The sequence below is a fragment of the Pristis pectinata genome, chromosome 3, assembly GCF_009764475.1.
Source record: "Pristis pectinata isolate sPriPec2 chromosome 3, sPriPec2.1.pri, whole genome shotgun sequence".
NCBI lineage: Eukaryota > Metazoa > Chordata > Chondrichthyes > Rhinopristiformes > Pristidae > Pristis > Pristis pectinata.
In genome coordinates, this window is record NC_067407.1 from 87,565,931 (window position 1) to 87,588,877 (window position 22,947).

General features: G+C 38.6%; 1 protein-coding gene across 7 annotated transcripts in view; it reads right to left on the reverse strand.

Annotated features, from left to right (window-relative positions):
- pak5 (p21 protein (Cdc42/Rac)-activated kinase 5) overlaps positions 1-22,947 on the reverse strand; it is a 188,277-nt gene that overhangs the window by 70,361 nt on the left and 94,969 nt on the right. For 6 of the 7 annotated variants that reach the window (XM_052011483.1, XM_052011476.1, XM_052011480.1 and 3 more), the window contains 2 exons: positions 22,184-22,249; positions 8,000-8,223 (listed from right to left, as the gene is read on the reverse strand). In XM_052011483.1, the coding sequence (XP_051867443.1) occupies positions 8,000-8,203 (204 nt within the window). In that variant the 5' untranslated portion in view covers positions 8,204-8,223; positions 22,184-22,249. The remainder of the gene's footprint in view (positions 1-7,999; positions 8,224-22,183; positions 22,250-22,947) is intronic. The other variant, XM_052011482.1, reaches the window with a different exon arrangement.

Below are 22,947 nucleotides of genomic sequence, written 5' to 3' on the forward strand. Positions count from 1 at the left end.
ACTGAGGGGTAAATATGACCAAGCTGTCTTAACCATCTTTGGATATGGCTGGGCCAATAATCTTCACAATGCAGCTCTGAAAGGCATGAGATTGAGTTCAGGGGTCAGGTCCCAAAGGACAGATGTTCCGCATTTAGCTTTTATTCCCAGACACCCACACCTCCAAAGCATCAAACCCTCACCCTCTAAACTCCCCCATACTTAACCACTGATATCACATCTGAATAATGAGCACAGGTCAAGAGCCTCCAATTGCCACAGGCTCTCAATCCAGCGATTTCAAAGGAAGCCCTGATCCCAACACTTGCCCCTAGCTATTTGCTTAATCCCCAAGCCATTCTCACATGCCAAAGCTGATCACCACCCTGCAACTCCCCAGTTATTTACCCAACTGTCATTCGGGCACATGATTGCTGGTCCTCTCCCTCGTGACCCAGCCTTGGTCCTGGGTAGGCGATTTTTTTTGCGGTTGTAATTTTTTCTTGTAACAACCAAATCATCAAGAAAGCATTTCAGCCCTACAGTGGGCAAAACTGATATTTAATGCAATAATCACCTTCAATCTTGATGACCCTTACTGAGTAAGAAAATTTAATTTACAATGCAAGTCTGCCAACTGAAATAGTGCAGACGGGGAAATGTGTGTTTCCTGCAAGCTCACCATTATAATTAAAGTTTTTATGGAGTTGTCATGTTGCCAGTAGACAGTCATGTCTGCACTGGGCATTCAACTCATACCAATGCAAATATTAATTCTACCTAAAACAAAAGCCTGCACTTTCTGATTTGCAGAACAAGCTTAGAGTACCAATCTCCCAGTTCAACCCAAAAGGGAATCCTGCATATTCACAGAATTCGTGTGGCCCACTCACCTCATACTTGAAACACCTGTTAGAGCCAGATTCTCTTGTAAACTGAAACTTAATAGCAGGCATACGAATTCCGTTCTCTGCTCGATGCTTTCCAGTAACTGGGATTCTGTATCCTATTGCAATGTACTAAGGGTTTCTGCTCAGCCTTGAGCAACTGTTCAGAAACTATTATCACAATATTACATGCATAGCCCAATCTGGACAGGGCATGCTCTACTAGGTATGCATATCACATTTTATGACAAAATTCTGGGATTTTCAACGCATTAAGACCATTTATCATAATTTAGAAATATTTTCTATGAAAACCAAACCCAAGAGGCCTTGGTTATAATGTTAACAGCAATGGAACAAGTAGCTAAATTTCAGTATTCTGAATGTGTTCTGCAAACAGAAAGTGCAGGCTCTTTTTTTAAAAGCTAGGATTAATATTTGCATTGGTATGAGTTGAAAACCCAGTGAAGACATGACTGTCATTCAATGTGTGTGTTAAATTTCAAATCCCTCCAAGACCACACTCCTCCCTTATCATTGTGATCTCTATCAACCCTCCAAAATGGCAGTATTCCTCTAATTCTGGACTCATGATCATCCCCACCTTTAATCGCTCCACCTCTGGCAGCCATGCCTTCAGCGGAAAGACCCCTAGCTCTGGAACTTCCTCCATAAACTACTTTAGAGACTCCCTAAAAACAGCCTTCTTGACAAAGGCATTGAGCATTATATTAATATATCCAAATGTGGCTCAGTGCCAAATTATTATTTGCAATGTTCCTATGAAGTGCCATAAGACATTTGGTTATATTAATTATTTGATTTAAGTACAAATTATTGCTGTCAAAGGGAAAGTCTAAATAGCAATTCGCATAAAGCTAGAACTTTGTGAAAAGGCACATGAGGACCCAGAAGCATGGACAAATGAATCTAGACTTCGATGCTTTTTTTTGGTGATCTTTTAAAAATAATTTTGAACTGTATTATAGATCAGCATTTGAAGTCAAAATAATTTACTCTGGAAGAGTTACAGATTTTTTTTAATATCTGAAGTATTTTCACAAATGACAATCAAGTCTTGGCTATGTATCATCATATGATAAATTCTTTCCAAACATGGTGTGAAGAAAAACTTGCCTAGCGCAGCATTGGCTTAAAATGAAGCCCCTAGTCAAGCTTCATGCAAGTGAAACAGAAGTACCATGGGGCTCAGTGATCCCACAATCAATGAATGAGATCAAAGCTCCATCCTCCTGCAACAAACAATTGCAAACGGTGGAAAATTTAACAGCTAATAGGAAGCAACTTCACAAAACATCTCTATTCTCAACCACAGAGAGGACATGAATGCAAAAGATAAGGCTGAAATATTCACATCCAACTTTAACCACGCATTAGAGAATTATCACTCTGGTCTACTTCAATTCAATTCTCATAATTAAGTTGCAGCTAAAAGAATTAGACATCACAAAGCCTCTGGGCATTGGCTGTTGGAAGAACTATGTTTGAAACTTTAGCTAATCCCTTAGCTATCTTGTTCTGGTACACCTGCAGCACTTTGAAAATTGCCAAAACACGTGCTGTCTGTGAGAAGTCAGAGGTGTACAATACAGCTAATTGCAACCTCATCAGCATACTCCCAATCATCAGCAAAATAATAGAAGGAATTGTCAAAATTTACCTCTTCAGTAACCTGCTCAACAGTGCTCAGTTTGGCTTCCACCAAAATCACCATAACTCATTGTAGCCTTGGCCCAAACATGGATGTAAGCTGAATTCCAAAGATAAGGCGAGAATGAATGCCATTAACATCAAGGCAGGATTTTCCTAAGGGTGACACCAACGACCCTTCCAAACTGAAGTATGAGGATCAGGAGAAAATTCTCCAGAGAATGAAGTCACACCAGGCACAATGAAATTTGTCTATAGTTACTGAAGTAAATCAACTCAAACCTAGCATTTATTGCAGGAATTCCTCAGGTAGGATGCTGGAGCCACCCGCCTTCTATTGGTTTCCTATTGTAGTATGTAAATAAAATCCTCCTTTTTAAAGTACAAAAACTGTGTCCAGATACCTCTATCTTTAAGATCCAAAAGAACCTTTCTCACAACACCTATTGCCTTCACTTCAACGTGTCAAATATAGGGCTGCTTGCTGATATTTGTAAGGTGCAGCATAATAGCCTCAGGTAATGAAGCAATCTATGCAGAAAGACCAAATCACATCCAAATAAAAAGATGACAGACAAAAGCACCAGGCGATAAGCATCTCCAGTAAGAGGGAGCCCAACTATTTCCCCATAGAATTCAAAGGCCGTATCAATGCTCAGTAGATAATGGGGTGTGTACTGTAAAAAGGGGTTGGTATATATTGGTACTTGATGGCCAGCACAGACATGGTGGGCCGAAGGGCCCGTTTCAATCCTGTACGATTCTATAACCATCAATGGCTGAGCTAGGATGGGGAAGGGTTATGGATGACAGTCACCGCCATCTAGAAACTGGATGTGTAATACGTTGCTAATGTTGTGCAGTTTGGGTTATGTTGTATAGTATGGCCTACTGGTTCATTCCCAGCAGGACAAAATATACAAATGAAAGGAAAGTTTAAAAAAAGGAAGAAGTGAATGGCAGTCAAAAATTGCCAGTCCTTACAGAAAGAGAAGGAAACAAAGGAGCTTAACTACACATTTAATGGCTACATTATTTCACCTTATCACAGACATTCCCTTTTTTCCACCATTGCCCTCTCCCACCTTTTCTATTACTTAGACTAATGTGTTTTCTCTTTCTCAGTTCTGATGAAGGGTATTCAACATGAAACATTAACTGTTTCTCTCTCCTCAGATGCTGCCTGACCTGCTGAGTTTTTCCTGAATTTTGTGTCTTTATTTCAGATTTCTAGCATTGTAGTTTTTTTTATATTTTCATTTATTACAAAAGAATTGGAACACAAGAGTAAAAAAAAATCTTTCATGTAATAATACAAAAGTCCTGGCAAGACTACAGCTGGTAAAGTATGTACAGTTTAGGTTGCTTCATCTTAGGTAGGATGTACATGCTGCTGAGGATATGATTTACTAGACTGCTCTGTGTAATTGGGAGATTGCTCTACGGGTAGGTAGACAGCCTGCATCTCCATAGTTTAGAAGAATGAAAGATGACCTCATTAAAATACAAAATCTTACAGATCTTTTTAGGGTATATACTGGGAGATTGGAAGCGTAGAATTGGGTGTCACAGCCTCAAAATAAGCAGTCAATAGGCTGAGTAGAAGAGAAATATCTTCATTCAAAGGGTTAGAATCTTGGATTTCTCTACACCAATATTCAATGAAACTGGATTTCAGAGGCAGAGTTGAATAAGCAAATAGTACTTCATCACATTTAGCATATAAAACAGGGCTAGATTCTACCCCTAGACTGGTCACCACCCTAAGAAAGTGTGTTGCTCTGAAAATAGCCATGGATCTCTCTCTCTATTTGCAGTTTTAGGGATCATTGAATACTTACATCTCAAAGACATTATGAGAATCTGCTGTTATGATGCCAGACAAGTTTAGGCTAAACATATACTGTCACTTTTGAAGAATATCCATTAATATGAACATTCATCAACAAATATCTTCTATGACTTAGACATTTAAGCTCATCTACTACTTAGGCAGTTGTCATAGAATGACACAGCATGGAAACAGGCCCTTTGGCTCAATTTGCCCATGCTGACGAAGTGACCTACCTGAGCCAGTTCCATTTGCCTGTTGTTTGGTCCATATCCCTCTAAACCTTTCTTATTCATGTACCTGTCTAAATACCTTTTAAATGTTGTAATTGTATCCACCTCTACTACTTCCTCTGGCAGCTCATTCCATATATTCCACTACCCTGTGTGGAAAAAGTTGCACCTCGTGTCCCTTTAATTTTTTTCCCTCACCTTAAATCTATGCCCTCTAATTTTAGATTCCCCTACCCTGCGAAAAAGACTATGGCCATTCACCCTATCTATGTCCCTCATGATTTTATGTACCTCTGTCAGGTCACCCCCTCAGCTTCCAATGGTCCAGGGAAAAAATGCCCCAGCCTATCTAGTCTCTCCTTATAACTCAAACACTCCAGTCCCGGTAAAATTCATGTGAATTTTTTCTGCACTTTTCCAGCTTAATGACATCCTTCCTATAGCTCTGTAACCAGAACTGCACACAATACTCCAAGTGTGGTCTCAGCAACGTCTTGACAGTTTCACATGACATCCCAATTCCTGTACTCAAGGCTCAGACTGATGAAGGTAAGCATGCCAACCACCTTCTTCACCATCCTGTCTCCGCGGTGTGACTTTCAGGGAAATATGTACTTGTACCCCAGGTCTCTCTGTTCTATAACACTCGCCAGAGCCCTGTCATTTATTGTAAAAATTCTCCTCTAGTTTAACTTCCAAAATGCAACACTTCACACTCGTCCGAGTTAAATTCCATCTACTATTCCTTGGTCCACTTTCCCAGTTGTTCTAGATCATGTTGTAATCTTAAATAACCTTCTTTACTGTCCTCTTTACTAGTAATTTTGGTGTCATCTGCAAACTTACTAAGCATGCCAACTACATTCTCATCCAAGAGGAACAACAGTGGACCCAGCACTGATCCCTGTGGCACACTGCTGGTCACAAACCTCCAATCTGAAAAACAACTCTCCACTACCACCCTCTGACTCCTACCACCAAACCAATTTCATATCTAATTGGCTAGCTCACCTGGATCCCAAGTGACCTAACTTTCCAGACCGACCTACTTTGCAGGACCTCATCAAGGACCATGCTAAAGTCCACGTAGACAACATCTACCGCCCTGGTCACCTCTTGGTCACTTCTTCAAAAAAAATAGTCAAGTTTATGAGACACAATTTCCCATGCACAAAGCCACGCCGACTATCCCTAATCAGTCCTTGCCTTTCCAAATGCAGGTAGATCCTGCCTCTCAGAATCTCATTCAGTAACTTTCTCTCCACAGATATTAGGCTCGCCGGCCTGCAGTTCCCTGGCTTCTCCTTGCAGTCCTTCTTAAATAAAGGCACAACATAAGCCACCCTCCAGTCTTCCAGTACCTCACCGATGGCTAATATGCTCTGCCCAGGACTGCAAGAAACTGCAGAGAGTTGTGGACACAGCCCAGCGCATTACAGACACCAGCCTCCCCTCCTTGGATTCTGTCTTTACCTCTCGCTGTCTTGGTGAAGCAGCCAGCATAATCAAAGACCCCACCCACCCGGGACATCCTCTCTTCTCTCCTCTTCCATCGGGTAGAAGATACAGGAGCATGAAGACACATACCACCAAACTTAAGGACAGCTTCTACCCCACTGTGATAAGACTATTGAAGTTCCCTTATACGAAATGGACTATGACCTCACTATCTACCTTGTTGTGACCTTGCACCTTATTGCACTGCACCTTCTCTGTAGCTGTGATATGTTATCTGTACTGTTATTGTTTTTACCTGTACTATGTCAATGCACTCTGTACTGACTCAATGTAACTGCACTGTGTAATGAATTGACCTGTACGATCAGTTTGTAAGACAAGGTTTTCACTGTACCTCGGTACAAGTGACAATAATAAACCAATACCAATAATGATGATACAATTATCTCTGCCAGGGCCCCCAGCATTTTCTTCGCTACCGTCTCCCAAAGTCCTAGGTATACTTGGTTAGGTCCCGCAGATTTATCCAGCTTTATGCGCTTTAAGACCACCATCACCTCCCCTTTTGTAATGTAGATACGTTTCAAGACATCACTATTCCCTTCCCTGAAACCCCTAGCTTCCGTGACCTTCTCCATGGTAAATGCAGATGAGAAATATTCATTTAAGACCTCACCCATCTCCTTTAGCTCCACATGTAGATGACCACATTGAGCCTTTAGGGGCCCTAGTCTCTCCCGAGTTACTTTTTTTTGCTCTTAATACACTTATAGAACCTCTTGGGATTCCCCTTTACCTTTTCTGTCAAAGCTATCTCATGCCCTCTTTTTGCCCTCCTGATTTCCCTCAAGTGTGCTGCTACAACCCTTAAGGGATTTGCTTGATCACAGCTGCCTATACCTGATACATGCCTCCTCTTTCCTGATGAGAGGCTCAGTATCCCTTGTGGACAAGGGTTCCGTAATCCTGCCAGCCTTGCCCTTCACTCTAACAGGAACATGCTGGCCCTGAACTCTCCCTATCTCACTTTTAAAAGTCTCTAACTTGCCAGACATCCCTTTACCTGTAGACAGCTCCTCCTAATCAACCTTTGCAAGTTCCTGTCTAAATACATCTTTTGAGAAATACCTGGTTCTAATATCACATGAAAGCATAAACACTGTCAGGATGAGTGCTGAACAGCACAATTTGTCTACTTTAGGCATAGCTGCTTGTTCTATTGAGGAACCTACTTCCATGGGTTGAAAAGCAATTTACTGAGTTAAAAACATTAAGAGCTTGAACATGAGCATTCATATGCAAGAATTCTGATGCTTGAATAGAGAAATATTGTAGAATAGTTTTCCACAGTAGTTAAAATGATAGCAAGGTGCTATCTTTTATTCAATTTCATTCTGCAAAGGGATGATGCTTTGGAGCAGCCTACAAAAATCACCAATAACCACTTGCACTGGATAACAAAACAAAATTTAAACAACAAGTCTGTCCAATCAGTGATTAACTGAAAAAGTTATTAGTTATGTACATGACACAGGCAAAACCTAGCAGTTATTTCCAATCCCACTGCTCTTAGCCTTGCAGCAGAAAATCTGAAATTACTAATATTCCTCACCACCTTAATCTAATTTGAGGCACAATAACTGTCAGGACATAGAACTTCCACATTAGCACAGCAGTATTGCTCAGAGTTTCTAATTTGGTAGCTATCCATACAAACCAACTATATTATACTTCTACACCATCATGTGGCAAATTACTCAAGTTACAAGTAGGGCAATGGTTAAGCCCAGGTACATTATTTTTTGACTGTTCACTTCAAATTCTAAGTCATAATTATTCAATGGTTACATTACAAGAACAGCTGAATTCTCAAATATAATAAAATAAATGCAAACTGCAATGCTGATCTGAAATTACATGATGAAGAACAAAAACTGTACCTTCATAGGTGCTAGCTGTATAGGTGTGATACATGATGGATCAACCATGGGTTTTGGTCTATTTGCTGTATCTGCGAGCAAGCTCTGCCATTGCTGAGGAAGTCCTGTGAATTTCTGCTCGTGGTGGTCAAATCCGGTATGAACCCGATGTTCAAAATTAGAAGGTGCAGAGATTTCAAGGCGTTTCTTCTTCTTTCCAAACATACTGGAAAATTCTAAAAGATCTGCAAAAATATTGGAGGTCACATTATGAAAAACTACCTGTCAATCACCTTAACACGAAAAAGAGGGAAAATAAAGGTGACATGCATCATATTTTGTGTAAAACCAAAACATGAGGGAACTTTTAGGATGTAATACATTTACATTTAAAATGGGGCAGTGCAAACAGAATAAATAAAATGCAAAAATATTAAATACATACATAACCTGTGTATTATGATGAGAACAAACCTTTGGCATCCTTGGATTTGCAGGTTATTATATAAAGTAATAACCAAGCTAACTTGAAAGCAAATCATTGAAATCAATACAACAGAAAATGCTGGAAACACATAGAACGTCGGGCCGCATCTGTGTGGAAAAAGGGGCAGTTAATATCTCAGTTCAAAGACCCTTCCTCAGAACTGAGAAGGAGAAAAAAAAACAAGTTAGACTTAAGTTGCAGGAATGGTGGATGAGGGATGGATAGGAAAAGGGAATACGTCTGACAGGGTGAGGCCAGGTTTGCCTTGGGGATAAGTTATAGAGGTTATCCAGTTAATGGGCTAGATAATAAAAAAGAGTGTTTGTTCATTTTCTAAGAGGGGTGCAGTTAGTGAGAATACAAATGAACATGAAAAGGTGCAAAATGCAGGGCTACAGAAAGTGCCCAGCAGGTCAAGGATGCTAATGGAGAGAGAAAAAAAACCTCAACTAAAATCACAGAAGGATCACTTACAGCAGAAATGGTCAGTTCTGATACAGATAGGGAAAGTGAGTTCATTGAAATTGTAGAATTCGATACTCAAAGTGGAAGGATGCAAATATGCCAGATGGAAGATGGGGCACTGGTCGTCAAACTTATGTTGGGCATCATTACAACAGTATGGGAGGCCATAGACAGACAGCTCAGGGTGGGAGTGGGAAGGAGAACTAAAGTGGCAGGCAACACGGAGCTCTGTGTCACCCCAGAGGGAAGAATGCAGGTGTTCTTCAAAGTGGTCACCCAAACAGAGGAGATAACATCCTGTCCTCAGAATGCATTACACAGCTTTTATTCATTTTCTAATTGCCCTGATTAAATCATTGACCAGATGACTTCTATAACTTATCCTCATGGCAAAGCTGGCCTTACCCTAACACAGATATTCCCTTGTACTATCCATCCCTCCCCATTGCCCCCCCCCCAACCCCCCAAACCTTCTCAGCAAATTAAAACTAACTTGGTTTTCTCTCGTTCCACGTTCTGAGGATGGGTCTTTGCTCTGAAACATTAACTTTTACTCTTTCCACAAATCCTGCCTGACCTGCTGAGTGCTGCCAGCGTTTTTTTTGAGTTTCAGATTTCCAGCATCACCAGTTTGATCTTGATTGAAATTAATCCACTTTTGCTAAACTAACCACTCTAGTTTTGAGTCTCTCAAAATTCATAATTTCTATGCACCTAAAATATTACTCATTTAAAAACAGAAATTGCAAACAAAAATTGTACACACAATGTGCTGATTAGGTTATGGTTCCGATTTCTACAAAATACAGTCATAAGTGTACTATTTTCCTTGCACTTGCAAAACCAAGCAACATATTAAAATGTATAAAAATGTAAAAATTAAAACATATTAAAACAATTACATGTGGGTTTGTCACTTTTTATCATGAAGAGCTTCTTCTTGTTCCTAAAATTGGCAACTTGGTGTACTTTGATAAACGTTTTTAATAAGGGTGTCCAGTCCTCATATTATGAATATCCTAATTTAAAAACATTAAAATGACTTTGGAAAAGCAACCTGAACCACTTAAGGATAAAAACTGCCAAGTTTCTTTGCAAATTAAATATTTATACATGCAGTTCTTTTAAAATGTTCCTTTCAATGACTATCTAAGAAATTGAATGCAATTTTAAAACCTTTTTTGCAGCGTGCAATTGGTAGAACCATACCACTAATGACTATGATGAATGTCAGTACTGCATATTGAACTTGAACTGAATCCTGAACCACCATAATAAATCACAAAACACTCAAGTGTACATGGTTTTGGATATAATCCAGCTCTTGTTTAAAATTCCCTAATCCTTTGTGCTATTTCCATCAATTCTGCTGAGAAATGCAATGGAATTTGGATGCAGAACTAGCTAAAACTTCCTCCCTGTTAACCTCCAACACCATCCCATTCTACTGAAAGTTCAGTGGCCTGAACTTTGATTGGATCATCCAATTTTGGTTAAGAACTGGCCAGATCTGTAAAGTGGCTTGTCAATGGCCAAATCAGCACCTTCTGGCTACCTGTTCACAAGGGAGGCTGGTCCCTTGCAACACCACTGGGAGCTAGAATCTCTTGGCTTTTGTGTGTGGGCAGATGGCCTCTGTCACTCTGCAATCCATCTCCACCAACACTTCTGGCCAAACGAAACCAAATGTGGTGGGAGGCCTTTAACCAAGTAAAACTCCAGCCAATCCTGAGATCTCAGCATTAGCTTGGGATTCTGGGAGGGAGAGAGTGAATTTTGTAAACATGTCTCCTCATTTAATTGATCTCTGGAAATGCCAGTCAACAATTCAGAGGTATTTTGGGCATGGATTAAATAAAGACAAGATGGTCTTGATATTTTAAAAATTCTTTTAATTCCAATTTCAATCCGTGGAAATCTCAGAGATGTTTATCAACTATATCTTTTGAAAGGCTGGGAGGTGAACATGAACTCACATCCGTCCCAAAAAATAGAGCCAAGATGAAGAACATCACCAAGGATTTCAATGTCAATTGCTGTAAAAATAAAGGTCCCACCCCTGCCCCCACCCCCCCCCCCCCACCGATAATTGGTGAATGGCACAGAGATTGTTCCAAGGTTAGCCTGTGGAAATTAGTTGTGTGTTTGCCAGTTTAAGCTGCAGCTCAACAAGGTTATTGGTGGGTGGACATCAGGTAATATGGTCAAGTTCATTAAATCTTTCTCTTTCCATAGATGATGCCTGAATGTTTCCCAAAATATGCTGTAATTCTGGGTTTCCAGCATCTATAATATATTGCTTTTATTATTACATATTTCAGTGCTTGCCCTGTAAGAGGCCTTTAACTAGTAAAATGCAAAATAAAAACAAAATACCATTCTGCAGGCTACACGCTTGAAACAGATGAATTATGAATTAGATAAAAAGTATACATTTAGTACATGCTGCAGAAGTTAAGCTGATAAAACAATTACTGCATGAAGATACTCTTTAACAATGCACATAATCATATTAAGGTGTACTTTTCTGAAATGCACCATGAGTAGTACACAGAAAAAACAGAACAAGATGATGGCTAATATTTTACCTTCATGCATTAAAAAACTGAATTATTCCTGAAAATTGGATAGCAGTTATTTCACTAAACACTATCAACAAATAAAACCTCCCGCATTTTGAACTGCATTTAATGCAAAATAAAAATCTAAAAATGCACTGCTAGGAAAAAAAGATTACTGTAATAAAGAAGTTCACAACGAGTCCTGCGCAGAATTTGAGTGAAGACTGAAAAGCTTGGTAAAAATGTGCTGGGAAGATTTTTGTTTAGTAGAGAATGAGGAAGAATATGGGTAAGGATATTCAGAAAGTTTGGACAATAAAAACTAATAACAGGGCAACGAAAAGGGGCAGATTCCCCTGTGCCAGAGTTGACAGAGCCCTCACACGCACTTCTTCCATTTCCTGCACATCTCCTCATATCGCCCTCTCCCCAAATACAGAATAGCAAGGAGTTCCCTTGGTTCTCACCTTTCACCCCATTAGCCTGTGCATCCAACACATCATCCTCTGCCATTTCTGCCACCACCAATCACATCACCCCAGACACATCTTTCTATCTCCTCACCCTTCACTTTCAGCAGGGACTGCTCTCTTTAGAACTCCCTGGTCCGTTCATCCCTCCCCAGCTACACCTCCCCATCCCCTGTCAGTTTCCCCTGCAAAATTAGGTGTAACATCAGTCCCTTCACCTCCTCCCTCACCACAATCCAGGGATCTACACAGTCCTTCCAAGTGAAGCACAGGTTCACCTGCACCTCTTCCAACCTGCTCTACTGCATTCAGTGCTCATGAGGTGACCTCCCCTACATTGGTGAAACAAGCGTAGACTAGGGGGCAGTTTTGTGAAGCACCTGAGCTCTGTCCTCAACGGACATCTTGAGTTCCAGCTCACTGCTATTTTAACTTTCCTTCCCAGTCCCACACTGATCTGTATGTCCTCAATCTTCACGATTAATACAAAGAGGCCAAACGCAAATTGGAAGACAACAACATCTCATATTCGGCTTGGGTAGATTACCACTCAATGGTATGAATGATGAATGTTCCAATTTCAGATAAAACATGCCCCATGTTCTCCTCCCCCAAAACACACTCAGCCATCCATGTAGTTTTCTTCTCCCTTTGTTCATCTCTCCCATTCCCCTCCCTCACCTGGTTCCATCCACCCATCATCCCCTCCTCATCTGGTTCCACCTAACACCTACCCATCCTCTATCCAACATCCCTCTATTCTCCAAACCTCTAACCCATCCCCACTTGTACTGCTATATACTGACAATCTTTTCTCTTCCCTCTCAGTCCTGATGTAGAGTCTTGACCAGAAACATTTTTACCTCCATAGATGCTGATTGACCCACTGAGTTCTTCCAGCATTCTGTTTTTTTGTTAAGGATTCACAAAGGATCAGAGTCTATGGACTGAAGGGTGGAAGAATCTTGAATTAAGGAGGTTGCAGAGTTAGGATGCAACAGAGCCAAGGAAGGAATGTAAAATGAGAAAGAAACTTCACTCAATGGAATGCATTGATGAATTTGGAGCCAGTGAGGACAGGAAAGATTTGTATACAAGGAAGTTAATAGAAAAATGAGAATAGGACTCTGGCAAAAGATAAAAATAAAGTAAGTGTTTTAATGGTGTGAAGCAAGATCAGAGATGGCAACTATGTATAGTTGGATCCAACTAGCCTTGTTGGTGGACGAATCTCAGGGTTTTCCATCATCTAATTCAATCTCAATGATGTGGATAGAAGGGGATTAGGGTTTCTGTTAAGAGTGCCAAGTTTATCACAGTGATCAAAAACAATGGGTTTAATCTTCTTAATCTTTAATTGGCAAAAATTTTGATCCAGCTCGAATTAACAAGATCAAGAGAGGTGGAGACTGCAGATCAACGAAGGCAACATATAAATAAGAAAAACTGATGTTGCATAGACAAGGACAAAACCTATTTCTAATAACAAAATAGAAGAATCATAGAAGAAGAATAAAACTGCTGCAGTACCACCACAAAAACATTTAAAAATGCACCCAAATCATCAATTACAATTCTTTGGTAACTTGTAATTACAATTTCAAAAAAAAGTTTAAGACTGATGATTCCGTGTAAAAGCTATTCATATAATTGAATTTGCTAGGGCATTTGGCTCAGCTTACAGATAAACAAAAACATTCATTTTGGACTGGCTATTCTAATGGGTGTTTACAGTCGGGTGTTGACAAGTTGTTCATCAATTTCTGCTTCATAACAAAGGCAATTCAAAGCTAAAAATAATGACGATAACAAGAATTTGTATCACTATCCCTAATAAATGATCAAGCATATCTGGAGCAGCAAATGAGTTTTACTTAGAGGCTTTACAAAAATATCTGAGCACAAATCCTAACTTGTGTGTGTGTTGTAACATTTTTCCAAACTGCTTCCAATATGTGACAGATTCACTGATTATATGACAACACCACAAAGGCTTTTTTGTAATCTTCTGAGATCCTAGCAACAGAATCTTCTGCACAGAGAACTGAATGACCTAAGATTCAGTAAACAAAATCAACCATTCAGAAAACTACAATGTGGCTTCTCTTTTCAATTCTAAGTAGCAAAGCTATGAGATCAACATCTGGTTTGCATTATAGATGACAATTACAGATAACCTATCCAATTTCCAATTACTAAAGAAATATATTTTGGATAAATTAAACTCAAAAATGAAATGACTAGCTTGCTTGCTCAGTAATTTGCAAACTGCTGTATTTTGTGTTCTTAAATGTGCTGAATGCCAAGTAGAAGAATGCAATAGATGATGGATTTATTAAGGTAGCAAATGCTGGCATGACATTTTCTTCTCCAATTCAAAAAGGACAGGTTAATGACTTGTGCTTGAAGTTCCCAGCTTTAGTTTGAATCAATTGTTGGTCTGATCACCACTGATTCCCATGATGGCACTTTTGAAGAAAAAGGTCAGGGGAACCAACTAGCATGCCTCTCCGGGTCAAAATGTAAAGCACTACTGGCTAAAATAAAATAAATCATTCTGAAGTACAGAATATGGTCTGTCAGAAGTTTACAATGAAAGATTTAGTGACTTAGCCTTCTGCTCACTGAAGGAGAGCCTATAATTATTTTCTCTGTACCATATTGTATTTAGAAAACTGTTTTGAACCAGTTCAGTTCAAAAGTTAGAAAACCTTTAAGCTTAAATTACCATATGACATAAAACTCCTTGGAATACCATGAAAATAAACTGTGCACGCAATAGTCTTGCTGAATAGACATTTGCCATGTACCTGGTGTAGAAATGATTCCCAGAATTAGGCCATCAAACACACCAAACTGGAATACATTTAAACTGTGATTGAAAAAGTTCTGTCAATCAAAAGCAAATAAGGTGCTTGAATACTATGTTTAGGTCTTAATGACGTCTAGATGGCCATGCAGCAATAAGCAAAATGCTCATCCCCTGTCAGGGGAATGACACTGGATTATAGACTGGCTGATAAAATATATCTTCATACAGCCTATTTAACAAATGCACAATACAAGATCTATAGCCACAAGAAAGCTGCATATACTTTGCTCCTCAATTCATGTCTATGATAGTTATAGGGTAATATTCAAGATTACAAGCGCAAAATGTGTCAGATAATCCTAGAAGCATTATAAATAACTCATTCTCAGTGTATATCAGGGCATCAACGGTATGTACCATGTGGGGAAATGGCTGCAGTGGCTGGCAGTCCCTCATATAAAGCCAAGTTCATGGATCCCACATCCAGGCACACAAGTGCAGAGGTCCAGAACTTCCTAGTGCTCTTCACCATACATTTCTTGACTGTGCTCCAACACAACATCCTCATGGAGACCAGTAGCAAAGCACAAGTTATGACAATTGCTCAGCACTTTTAGGTGGGGAAATCTGCTTTCAAACATACCTATCCTGGTGTAGGAACATTTCCATTCATTTCGAGGGAGAGCAACAGATTCTAGGGCCAAAGCCAAACAATTTGAATTAATTGAGTTTAGTTAAATGTTTTTCATTGTTCTTAAGTGTTCTTAACTATTTTAGTCCCTTATTATTACATTAAAATAGCTTATCTTTTAATTGCTTAATTTTAATATTTTTTCTTAATGAAGTAAAACTTCATATTTATTCACTTTATATTGCATCTGTCATGTTTTTGCCCAGTTGCTCAATCTGTCAAAGTTGCTTTGAAGCCTCTCAGAAGCTTTAAAGCCCCTTATAATTCATAATCAATTCAGTTTAGTTTCATGAACAAACTTTGAAAGATTGCATTAAGTTCCCTCATACAAATCATTGATAAATGTCACAAATAGCTGAAGCTCAAACACTGATTACTTTGATACCACACTAGTTATGGCCTCATTTAATCCTACTCACTGTTTTCAATCCCCATGCCAATACATTACCCCCAATGCAATTTTGCACATTAATCTTTGACTTGTGACTTTGTCCAAGTAAACCACACCTACTGGCTCTCCTTTACCAGCTACATTCAGAAAAAAAACGTTATTTTATTTTCAGAAATCCACATCAACTTCAACTAATCTTGCAGATTTTTCTAAGTGTCTACAGTATTTGGTTTTAAGTGAAATGTTACAGTCACTGAACCACAAAGTAATTGTCTCAGTTTTAAATTATTGAAATAGTCCTCTTGGTGCTGTTTTAAAATTACTGTTTTCATTGAACGGTAAAATTTATTTAACAATTCACATTCAGAACCAAACTTTTTTTAGTAAAACTAAATATATTAAAGTTACAAATTACTGTATATAACCAACATTTTGTTTTAACAAGGGAAATTGTGAATAATTGCATTCATAGAATTTTTAAAAATGCACCTTGTCCAGAAACCAACAACAATTGAAAAACAGGACCAGATTTTCCTGGTGAATGCCGAAGATTCTGAATGTATGGACAAACACAGAAGTCCTAATCTTGTTTGTTAATGGTGTGCACCATATTCATCAAGAAGCTCTGCCACTGTAATCTGATGTCAGTTCCTGTGCCAAGTCAAATATAGCAGAGGATCTGCAATCCTATTCATCTGAATGGGGAATGTAGGGCTGCAGAGAAGAATGCAAAGGGAAAGAAACTTATCTTTATTTCAATATGGTTTAATGTTTTTTTTTAATTATTAAGGAGTTTAAAGAAACATTTACTTCATTTTTATAATTCTTTAATATTTCAGAAGTATAAATAATGTTCAATAAAATTAAAGCGTTCTCACAACATTGATAGATAGCATAGATGGGATAGGGTTTTACTAATTGTCGATGCTTTCAGGGGCATTCTGGGGGCATTGCTTCTTCAGTGCACCACTGAAGACCCTGTTGCTAGTCAGACTATGCCAATGGAGCCTGAGATGCTTCATGCCAGCATAATCATCCCTTTGCATTAGACCTGGTAAGTCTGAGTGAGAATTTACCATGGACAGCGACTACAGGCAGCAGGCCTTTGCCAGCAAGGTCTGGCCCACACCAAACAAACTGTCAGATCAATTACAATAATCTTTATTCAGATAAGCATAATATCCAGTTCAGAGCAAGCACAAAATCTGAACTAATTTGCAATAATTATTTAAAAACCAGCTCAATTTTTTAAACTTGCACTGATTGACTACACCATCCCTCCACTAAATTTTGAGTACTTCTAAATATTCTAATTGGCACATAGATAATCTCCAGCACTTTGTTGGTTTCTGACATGATCATGTTCCCTGCTCTTGGTGTAGCTGTGCCCTAGAATGGCCGTAGCTGTTTTATATCCTGTCTAGTAAAGCAACACCCACTTAGGTTCGTTCACGTGCAGTTGCTTGGCATGTTAATATAATGTGTAGCTTTCAGTTCTTTTCTGCAGTCTTTCACTACTGCTATTCCAGTGCAAACAAATGTCAAAGCACATGAGAGATTGTTTAAGGATACAAAAGGAGGAAATAGAAGCAGCATTCTACAGAAGGAAATCTCAGAAAAAATTAAAGGAACCAGAGAGGCAAGTTTGGTTTCATGTTTCTCAGTAACATCGGCTCAGGCAGTGAACCAGAATTCTCTTCAACTTAATGATGAAATATTCTTAATGCTACATTAATGGAAGATGACCAATTATGATTTAATGACATACTTTTATCACTGATGGCAATGGGGCTTCTCCCAAGACCCTAAGGTTGTAAAGAAACCTCTTCACTAGCAACAATAGATTCACTTATCTGACCTGAAAATTGTTATGCATTTTGTTATTTAAATCTTACAGAACAGCATCAAAAGTAGCAAATTAATGCAAGTAAAATTCACTTCAAAGTGAGGTCCGCAATTAACTGCCCAGCTGATATAATCATTTCTAATTTTAAAACGTCCTTTAACTTGATGACTATACTTTGTTCTGAATACCCTTACGTAATGTCATGGGAGATGACGAGCAGTGTATTGGAAAAACTGAATACATCCACTTCTTGTTCACAAGTATCTCTTGATGTCACAATTTTTGTCAAAGTTCATTGTGGCAATATTTTAAACTAAATTTCACATAAATAGTTACCAGCCAGCAGTAGATTTGTTAAAGAGGTTGATCCAATTAAGGTTCTGATTACTGGTGATCCCCAGGACATTGACAGTAGAGGACACAGAAAGAATGCCAAGGGTAAACTGTCTCATTGGAGATAATCATTCTCTGGCTTTTCTGCAGCATAAAAGTTACTTGCCACTTATTAACCTGAATGCCGTCGTGGTCTTAGTGTGGACTCCTCCATTTGCTGAGGAGTTGCAAATGGAATTGAGCATGGAGACATTACCAAACATCCACATCTTATGATGAAAATGAGGTCATTGAAGAGGCAACTGAAAATGTTTGAACTCCTGCCCTGATGCACTCAAACTAAAACTTTCCCACAACTATCCTCCTTTATGCAAGATATGACTCCAACCATTGGAATGTTTTATCTTGATGCCCACTGACTTCATTTTTTGTATGGCTCCTTGGTGCCGCACTTGGTCAAATACCACCTTGATATCAAGGGCAGCCTCTCCTATCTTACCTCTATCATCAAAAACCCCAGGAACTGGAAAGATTGCCCTATTTGGCTAAAGGTTGAATAAATCTATTGAGATACATAGAGCAAGAGTTTAATAAATAGCCCACCAACAACAGAATTGCTTCGAAATTAACTTAGAAGCAGTACCAAAATAATTAAATCATGTAAAAGGATAAAAAAGAAATTGAAATGAAAGAAAAATATTACATCAAGATCTGATCCTTAAATCACATCAAGCACAAACCCAATGGTGTGATTTATGTAACAGTGCACATCATATTCTGTTGCTCAAATAAAAGCCATGTACACAATGTATGGTTAATTTAAAACAAAAAGTTGATTAGCACAGTAAGATTTGTTCTTTATACTTTCAACACTAAGCAGAAATGTGCCTATTATCTTGGGAGGAAATGAAATGTCACAGTGAATAACTACAATTTCCTACAACAAAATTAGTTTCTCAGCAAATCATGGTGAATCTAAGAAATCGGCACATCACGCTGAATACCTGCACAAAGTACACATCACATCAAATTCCTTGAAGGAATTGAGCATGACTGAAAGAATATTATGGTACTGCTAAAATGACATATTCAAAGATGCCGAGCAGTTGGTTATTATTAATCTTTGTTTTGAGCTCTGATGAGTGGCTTCTTCTCACAGAAGGGCTACTTAACTACTTAATACAAGTAGAAATGAATTGTGGAAGATGGAAGCTACACCAAGGGTTTCAACCTGAAACATCGACAGTTCCTTTTGCCTCACTGTTGCTGCTCGACACGCTGAATTCCTCCAGCAGATTGCTTGATACTCTGTCTAGATACCAGCTCAAATCTCTTTTAAAAAAAATCATAGTTGGCACTTAAAATGTATAAGGGAATACTCTTTGTATAATCACAGGTAATTGACCCATTTCATTGCTTATGACAGTCATCACTGCTTTCCCAGCCTTCACCAAATAAATATTCTAGCACTAATGTATTACATTTCTATCCTTTACCTTATGCTCAAGACCTACAGTATACAACAAATATATCTGGTTGGAGACGTAAATGCAGTTAGAAAGTGCGGTAAATGCAGTTGCAATATACACTCAAGGTGTGGGGTTGGTGGGACAGTTATTGAAATTCATATTTGGAGAGCAAGGCTGGACATGAGATTTGCCGGATCTTGGAGAGTTAGGATGCAGAACATTGGTGGAACAGTGAGAATCTGTTAAAAATGATTGAACGTGTGAAGAGAGTCCTGAGAGTAGGATAAGTTGGTGAGCTGGGGAGTGGAGCCCAAGGATAAGTTTGTAACATGGAATCCTCACATTCTTCAGGTTATTCTCCTGCTTCACCCATTCACACCTCCTCCAGACTGAACATTTTTCCCCCCTTACTAATCCTTTCATAACAGTCTTTCACCTTGAACCTTCCCTTTTGTTCTCTCCTCCCTTCCACTTCTTCTCTGCATCTTGAAACCTGTTTATCATTAATTTTTCCCCAGTTGTAATGAAAGGTTTCTTTCTCCGCAGCTGCTTCCTCTTCTGAGTGTATCCATATTAGAGTAATAGAGTTATTCTGCATGGAAACAGCCCTTCAGCCCAACTCGTCCATGCCAACCAAGATGTCCATCTAAGCTAGGCCCATTTGCCGGTGTTTGACCCATATTCTGTGTTCTCTTTTTTTTAAATATACATTAGGGAGAAAATGGAGGCTGAGGGCATGAATAAAGCAAGTTTGATAGCTTGTGATCTGTCCACAGGCTTGTGATCTGTAGATTTTCCCATTTGGAGAACTAACATTCAGAATAGAAGCTAGACAACATGAGAAGGTGGCAGCATAGCATTCAAGGCAAGATAAAGACAGGTAAGCAAGACTCAAATAACAATTCAAGAATATTTTGGATAACATCCAGAGCAATGCATGGGAACAAGGTGGTGCTAGCTAATGCAGAAGAGTCAAGGTGGTGCTAGTTATTACAGTAGCCCAGATAGCGCTAACTACCTTCTTAGTGATCAATATGAGAATATCAAACACTGTATGCAAACTCAAATTTTCTGTTTGATAATTTACACACATGGGACTTAGATTCTGTAATTACTTTATTAGTGTTATTTATAGCTTCATTGGTATAACACTCTTACCTTAGTTAGATCCAAAACAAGAGGTTTAGGTTTAAGGTGAGAGGAAGGAGTTTAAAAGGGGATTTGAGGGCAAGTTTTTTTTTAAACACATGGAGTGGCTGATATCTGGAATTCCCTGCCCAAGGAGGTGGTGGAGTCAGGTATAATCACTATACTTAAGGAACATTTTGGCACTTAAATAAGCAAGACATAAAAGGAAATGGACTTAATGCAGGCAAATGGGCAAAAAGACTGGCTTGTACGTGGTGGGCTGAAGGATCGTTTCTGTGCTGTACAACTCTGACTCTGAATGGTTGTGGGTTCAAGTCCCATTCCAGATATTGGAGCACAAAAATCTCGGGTGAGATTTCAGTGCTGCACAGGAGATGCCAGCCTTCAGGTGAGATGCTTAAAGCAGCTCTGCCTGCAATCTCACATGGGCAAAAAAAATTCCCATTGGCCTTATTTTGAATGAGACAAAGCAACATTCATCCCTCATTCAACATAACTAAAATGAGACTACTTGGTCATTATCAGAGCTTTTGTACACAAACCAGTCAACATGCTTGCTGTCATTGCAACAGGGATCACATTCCTTATTAGCTGTAAAATAGTTTGTGATATCTTGAGGTCATGAAAATTACTTTATAAATGCAAGTCTTCCTTTCTTGTAAGGGCCTATGTTAATGATGATCACAAAAATTTAATCTGGATTGCAACCATTGTATACAAGATGCAAAACAGGATGAAAAATACTCTTACTCTAGTAGATCTGGTTATAAGGGGACAGTGCCAAAGACTTTGATAAAGTACTCTTTTACAGTACTATCACATACATTTGCAAGCTGGCTGTGATCCATATTGCTGGAAATACCCATGAGGAATCTCCAAGATTCTATTGTACTTGTTGCAACAAATTAGAGTTTTCTGCTGTTGTGCACATCCCAAAGAAAAAAAAAATCCCTTTAGATTTGGTTTTGTCTGCTTGTCTGTATTTGCATATTTTATGTGCATTTCTGTGTTAGCTTTGCCAACAATGACGCATTAATTACTTCACCTACAAATTCACCCTTACTGGAAATTATGCTCACACTGCATTTTAAAAACTATATGAAACATACAAAGATGAGAAGTACATGGAAATAAAATTAATTACATTTTGTTTTAGAAGAATTTGTCATATTAATATCTTTATGCTACAATAAAACTCCTTCACTCAAGTCAAGAGCTATAATTAGATTCCAAGAGTTAATATGGGTATACGTACTATTTCTATCTAAATATGAAAGCTAAGAAAATACAGGGTGTAAAATATTATGCTATGCATTCTCACTTTCTAGGCGAGTAGAGTAGAGCCAAAGCATTAAAAATATTCAACAATTACATTGATAGAGCATGTGTATTATAAAATTCATTATGAATTAATACAAAGTAGCAGGCTCACCCCAGGTAAAATGCTGTTTTAACTGAAGATATTGTAACCAATCATAATATTTAAAATCCTTCTTGTAAATTAGATTTCTTTCCTATACAAAACACTTACCCTCATAATGCTGGAAAACCAATATCAGCAAAAGAACTTGTACTGCTCATCTGGACTGCATTCCATCTGCAAAAAAAAATCATGGTATTCCATGTATGAGATAGTGTGAAACAGAGTATGTTGCATGTCATTTATCTTGATAATCTATGCACCACATGATACCACAGAACACAGTACCTTGCTCACAGCCAAAGCTGTTGTCTTTGGCAACACTACAGGAGTGATGGGCATTTCCAGACAGCAGATTCAAGTAATCCCTCAGTTAAACAAAAGGCTCAGATGTAGCACCAGTCAAAACATAACACCTAAAGAACTGAATGAGATGCAAGGAAACACACAACAGATATCTGTTTCCTTCCCGCCAGATTTTTTTTTAAAGAAACAAGACAGTTTCATAGCCTTATCTGGGAGCCATGGATGGAAGTGAATCTGCTACCACACCTGCTGATGCATTGGCTGGCTGCATCAAACCAATGTGCAAGAAGCAGTTCAAGGCAGGTTAAAGCACCAGACAGTCATAACTTCCTCACAAATCATGATGTTTTCATTTTATTTTACATGCATTTAAATACATGAATATAAACATGACAGGAGTTCAGACAATCCGATTTAAATTGAAGTAATTAACTTTCCCTTCTCAGGTGATTTCTCCACTGAATTTCCTTCATCTCTGCATGATGATGAAATATCTGGTTCAGAATCAAGCTTTAGGCAGATGTAGAGTAAATGAAGAATTCTATACAGGCTGATCATTCACATACATA